The sequence below is a fragment of the Lepus europaeus genome, chromosome 15, assembly GCF_033115175.1.
Source record: "Lepus europaeus isolate LE1 chromosome 15, mLepTim1.pri, whole genome shotgun sequence".
NCBI lineage: Eukaryota > Metazoa > Chordata > Mammalia > Lagomorpha > Leporidae > Lepus > Lepus europaeus.
Window position 1 is genome coordinate 27,161,591 of NC_084841.1, and position 6,000 is coordinate 27,167,590.

General features: G+C 44.5%; 1 protein-coding gene across 1 annotated transcript in view; it reads right to left on the reverse strand.

Moving 5' to 3' along the window:
- The window catches only part of SLC45A2 (solute carrier family 45 member 2), a 39,915-nt gene extending 34,490 nt beyond the window's left edge, over positions 1–5,425 (reverse strand). Inside the window, exons 1-2 of the mRNA XM_062212049.1 lie at positions 5,041–5,425; positions 2,467–2,643 (exon numbers count right to left, since the gene is read on the reverse strand). Of these exons, the coding sequence (XP_062068033.1) occupies positions 2,467–2,643; positions 5,041–5,425 (562 nt within the window). The remainder of the gene's footprint in view (positions 1–2,466; positions 2,644–5,040) is intronic.
- Between the last annotated feature and the right edge of the window lie 575 nt (positions 5,426–6,000).

Sequence of the window (6,000 nt, forward strand, 5' to 3'; positions counted from 1 at the left end):
GAATTGCAGCCCAGACTGTCTCCTCCTGCTGCGTGATAGACCTCACTCACATACTGCTGTTCATTCACTCAATAAATGTGTGTGCTTGATTATTTTTTAGACCGAGTCCTTGATGGAGTTAGAAATTAAGTGTACTCGGGGCCAGCGCTGTGGCGCAGTGGGTTAAAACCATGGTCTGAAGCACTGGCATCCCATATGGGTGCCGGTTCTAGTACCGGCTGCTCCTCTTCCGATCAGCTCTCTGCTGTGGCCTGGGAAAGCAGTAGAAGATGTCCCAAGTCCTTGGGCCCCTGTACCCATATGGGAGACCTGCAAGAGGCTCCTGGCTCCTGGCTTCGGGTCAGTGCAGCTCCGGCCGTTGTGGCCAATTGGGGAGTAAACCTTTGGATGGAAGACCTCTCTCTCTCTCTCTCTCTCTCTCTCTCTCTGTGCCTCTCCCTCTCTCTGTAATTCTGACTTCCAAATAAATAAATCTTTAAAAAAAAAAAAGAAAAGAAAGAAATTAAGTGTACTCACAACTTAGGAAAGAGTAAGAGGCCTTCTCCCTAGGAAAAAAAAAGCAGCTTTGATCTCCACAGCAGAAGATGGAAAAGGGGTTTTCTAAGACCCAGAACCTGGAGAAGGAAAGGCAAGTTTCTTCACTTGTCCACTGGGATTTCTATTGTGCACCTGTGCTGTGTCAGGTGCTGTGTGCAGAAATGAGGAGTGAAGTATATAAGGCAGACCTGGCCTCTGCCCTGGAGACATGTTGGGAAATTGCTTAGAATCCAAAGAATGTAGACAGAGTCACAGGAAAGTGATAACTAGGAAGAAAACTCAAACAAGATGAGGATGATAAGGGGAGAGACAGAAGTCGTCACACTGTTTTACACACGGCAGCCAAAAAGGCCTCATTATGAGGAGATACCTAATGAGAAAAACTGAGTGGAAGGAAGGCATGAACCATGGGACTATCTAGGAAAGACTGCCCCCGGCAGAGGGGAAGTGGAGGCTTGCTAACGCAGCTGCAGGAGGCTAGCAGGCTGGGAGCACCTGTGTGAGGAGACAGGTGCAAAATGTGGTGCGTGTGGAAGCCCAGGTGAGGAAAGAAGGTTGCTAGGTGAACACAGCAGAGCGGATGCTGATGGTGAGGGGATCACATGAGCTTTAAAGACTCTAGAGACACAGTTGTCAGAGTCAGTGATGAGCAGGCTGGACTTCTGCCTCTCTGCCTTCATGTGTGAATAGCAGATGGGGGTTTTTTCCTCTCTCTCTCTCTCATATTCCCATCATGCACCTGACACCATGACACTCTCAACACTTCCAAAAAGGGACATGAATCAAGCCCCTTATGAATATTCAATTAAACCCAACCCCAAACACTACCTACCCCCATGCCTCCAGATCATATAAATGGATAGACCCAAACCTTGTTGAGTACAGGGTTCTCTTGAGCATGCCACACTCCTTGTTGAGTGTGTTTTCTCTCTTTGCATGTGTACAAATTTTGTATCTGCTGATCTGTACCTATATCTCATCCCTGAATTCCTTCTTGTACCAAAGATAAGCATTTGGACCCAGCCACCCACAATACACATATAGACACTATTCATCACTCAACAGATACAAATCTTGAACAAAAGTGATAGCCTTCTTTTCAGAACACATCAAAACATAAAATAAATGCATTGGTTGGGTTATGAAGACAATTCTAATAAAGTGGGTTGATAGAGCCACTCTCCTAGATATCAGAATCTTCCCTAGGCCAGAATCCAGCTGTTATGCAACATTTATCCTAGCACTGTACTAACTAGTGCCATAAGTAGAATTGTTCTATATGGTTGAACAAACAGCAACCAAAGAAGGCTAACATCAGCCCCTAGTAACCAAAAGAACCTCCAACACCCTTGCCCTCCTGGTATCTACTTTTTCAAGCCAGGAGACTGAGGAAATACTCTTGTGTAACCAAGAAATCATAGACCTGGGATATTTAATTCACTTGGTTTGTTTCTATTTTGTTCGCACATGTGGTTCTTAAGACTCTTGCCACAAAATCATCTGAAGTCCTTGTTAAATAAACATTTCTAGGCCCCACCCCAGATCATCTGAATCAGAATAACTGGGAGAGGCCCAGGAATCTGCATTTTTTGCTTCTACCTAATGCTATTGCTACATTCCTGATCTTTTGAGATCCACTGTTCTAAAACAGAAGTACACAAGGTTTCTTTTATTTCACTTGTAAATGTCTCTACAAAGGGTTCTTAAGAAAGCTCTTGGGTAAACTTCCTTTGCAAAAACTCTGCAGTCCCAGTCACAAGCTGACTTTGTTCAGAGAAAGGCACTGAGACAGAGCCCTCGTGATGGGACCATCCTATCAACAGATCCATTCATTCAAACAATTCCATGTACAGAGACACCGGATGGCTTCTGAGGAAGTGCCTTCCTGTCTGGGGATCTGAAGGAGAGACTTTCTGGAATGTTCCCTACCTGTGAAGAAGGCATGGTAGTGGAGGCCCCTCTCTTTGTCCTGATGGGAGCAGACATCAAACAAGTAGGCTTTGATGGGCCCATCAATGAAGTCAGCAGCAAAATCAAAGAGAACCACACCTATCATGGTGATGGTTATGGCCCAAACCAGCTTCCTTCTTGGGTTAGCAACCAAAGCTAAAAGAGAAATAAACATCAGTCTCCAAAATTCTGCTTTAGAATGATCCACATTTTTTATTTCCATCTAAACTTCCAGTCATCAACTCATCTTTCTTTGCTTTCATTTGGCTTTGTTTTCCAAATAAAAAGAGCTTATTATTATTCAAAATTACCAGATTTTCTAATTTTAAAAGTTACAGAAGTGAATGTCCAGAAAAGACAAATATATAGAGAGAATAGATTAGTGGTTTCCTATGGCTGGTTCATTGGAGGTAAAAGGGAGTGACTGGTAAGGGTTAATGGGTTTCTTTTTAGACTGATGAAAATTTTCCAGAAGCAGATGGTAGTGATGTTGTACAACCTTGTGAATACACTAAAAATCACTGAATTGTACACTTTTAAATGGTGAATTTTCTGGTAATGAGTCTCTTTATCTCTTAAAATAACAATCCATGCATACTTATTATAAACAATACCAATGATAAAGAAAAGGCTCAGAGAAATGCTTCCTATCCCAGCCTCAACAACGGTTGCCCTTTCCGAATTTTATTTATGCACCTCAACATGATGCAGGTGTACTACTGTCCTCAAATGCAATACTTTTCCAACTTGAGTGTGCTTAACTATTACTTGAACAACATGTCAAACAGACTGCTGGACCCCTTTTTAAAGGGCTCTCAGGGGGAGCCTGGCAATTTCAGCTCTAATAGCCCCACCTGATGCTGACATGGTTGGCAATCAGAGGGCCACACGTTTCAGTAGCACTGGAGAAAGATCACGGAGTACATGCATGCTCATCTAGAACCAGCTTTCTTACCTTTTTATTTTGGCTAATGAAGCTACCTTATAATTTTTAACAGCTAAATAGCATTCATTCTACAGATATACTGCAACTCATTCAGTCTTTTCCCCTACTGACGATACACTGATGATTCCTTTGCCTTCCATTTATTTTTTAACTTAAGAATAGCATGTAAGGTATGTCCATGTTTTAACTTTCACAGTATAAAAATAAGTGAAGGTGTGGGCATTTGGCCTAGCAGTTAAGATGCCCATGACCCACATTGGAGAGCCTGGCTTTGATACCTGGCTCTGGCTCCTGACTCCAGTTTCCTGCTAATGTAGACCCAGGAGGCAGAAGATACTGGTTTAAGTAGTTAGGTCCTTGTCACCTAAGTGAAAGACCTGGATTGAGTTTCCATCTCCTGCTTCAGCCTGGCCCAGACCCAGCCATAGTAGACATCTGGGGGAGAAAATCATTGAATGGGAGTTTCTCTTTTTCAAAAAAAAGAAAAAGTAAAAAAGCCTACTCTTCATCTCTCACTTCCAGTCCTTCGCCCCTCCCTAGAACCAACAATATTTATCAGTTTATTGTTCATTCTTCCAGAAATATCCTGCATTTATTCATTTATGCCTTTTTTTTTTTTGACAGGCAGAGTGGATAGTGAGAGAGACAGAGAGAAAGGTCTTCCTTTGCCGTTGGTTCACCCTCCAATGGCCGCCACGGCTGGTGCACTGTGGCCGGCGCACCGCGCTGATCTGAAGGCAGGAGCCAGGTGCTTCTCCTGGTCTCCCATGGGGTGCAGGGCCCAAGCACTTGGGCCATCCTCCTCTGCACTCCTGGGCCACAGCAGAGAGCTGGCCTGGAAGAGGGGCAACCGGGACAGAATCCGGCACCCTGACCAGGACTAGAACCCGGTGTGCCGGCGCCGCGAGGCGGAGGATTAGCCTGTTGAGCCACGGCGCCGGCCCATTTATGCCTTTTTAAAAACATATACAAACAGTACCTGATTAGCCTGCTTCATAATCACATATTCTGCTAGCTTGAGAGTTACCAGTCTAAAGATGTGTGCTATTTTTAACAATTCTTTTTCTCAATGCTACTTTTATGCTCCTCTGCCAACCACTGTTTAATTGACGGATGATTAATGACCAGAAGAGGGCTTACCACCAGGTTTGTTTTTGTTCAGGATTTGCAATGCAGAAACGTCCCCTTGAGCTGACAGGCTGATGTTGTACACACATTGAAATGTTCTATACAAAGCTATGAGCCAAATAAATGCTCATTTGTACACAAAGGTGACTTATTACAAGTATTTATGGAGCCATTTGCTAGTTGACTGATTGAATAAAGTATTAAGTAGGGTGCAATAGGCTCAAAGAGAAATTCAACTGATAAATACATAAAGATATTTAACTTGATAAAATCGGTAAAAATTTAATCTTATTTTAAAATCCTCACAATGATAAAAGGCAATGCATGCTGATGTTTCTAAAAATAAAGGCTCCCAACCACAGACCTCGAAGTTGATTGTGATCATTGATTCTAACCAATTTCTACTAAGTGACACAGAAATTCACAGTCTCCTAAAGAGGGGCACAAGAGGACATTGGTCCCTCACGCAGTCCACATACCTGATATGACAGCATCCCCGTTGAGGTACAGGGCCATGCCTAACAGCATCATGATGCTCAGGGCCAGGATGTAGGGTCTCCGGCGGCCCCAGCTGGACCGGCAGTGGTCACTTGCTGATCCGACCACTGGCTGCAGCAGGAATCCGAGGATGGGGCTGAGGAGCCAGACGGTACTGTACAGACTCTTGGGCAGACCCACACTGAGCAGGACTGGGGTCACATAAGCCGCCTCCACCGCATAGCAAAACTCCCGGCCGAACATAGCCATGCTGTGCATGATGAGTCTGCCTGTGGGTCTCTTAGGAGGCTCTACAAAGCCAAAGGGCCCATCCTCAGCTAGGGACTGATAGGTGTGGGTGCCAGTCTGCCCACTGCTGCTGCCCATGACCGCTAGGTGAGGAACCTTCCTGGGTGCCCACCACCTCCTGAGTGGTTCCCAGCTCTGGCTACAAATGGCTTGACAAGAAGCCGGCTGAGCAGCCAACAGAGATGGTCAGGCTGGGGGAGGGGCTCAAATTCTTTCATGCCTCTAAGATCACAAGTTATGATGAGAGGGAGGGGGGTGTTGGGGTAGAAAGCATGACGGAGATTAGCTGCTGTGATCCCTCTGGCTCCTTAGAACATTTGAATGTTTCTCAAAGGATCTTCCTTTGCCCTGGTTCTCTCTCGCTCGCTCTCTCCTCTTTCGCTCTGTCTCTGTCTCTCATGGCTTTGAGATAATAAAGCCTTAGACAGTATAGCATGTATATCAAAATAGAAATGAGTCAATACCCTTTTATAAATTTCTTTTTGTGGCTTTAGATATTCTTTTTCAGACTACAAGCTTTCTATGCACATAGCTCAGGAGTCAAAAACTAGACTTAGGGGCAAGTGTTGTGGTACGGTAAGTTAATCAGCCACTGGGGATGCCTGCATCCCATTTCTCTCTCTTTTTTTTTTTTTTTTTTGACAGGTAGAGTG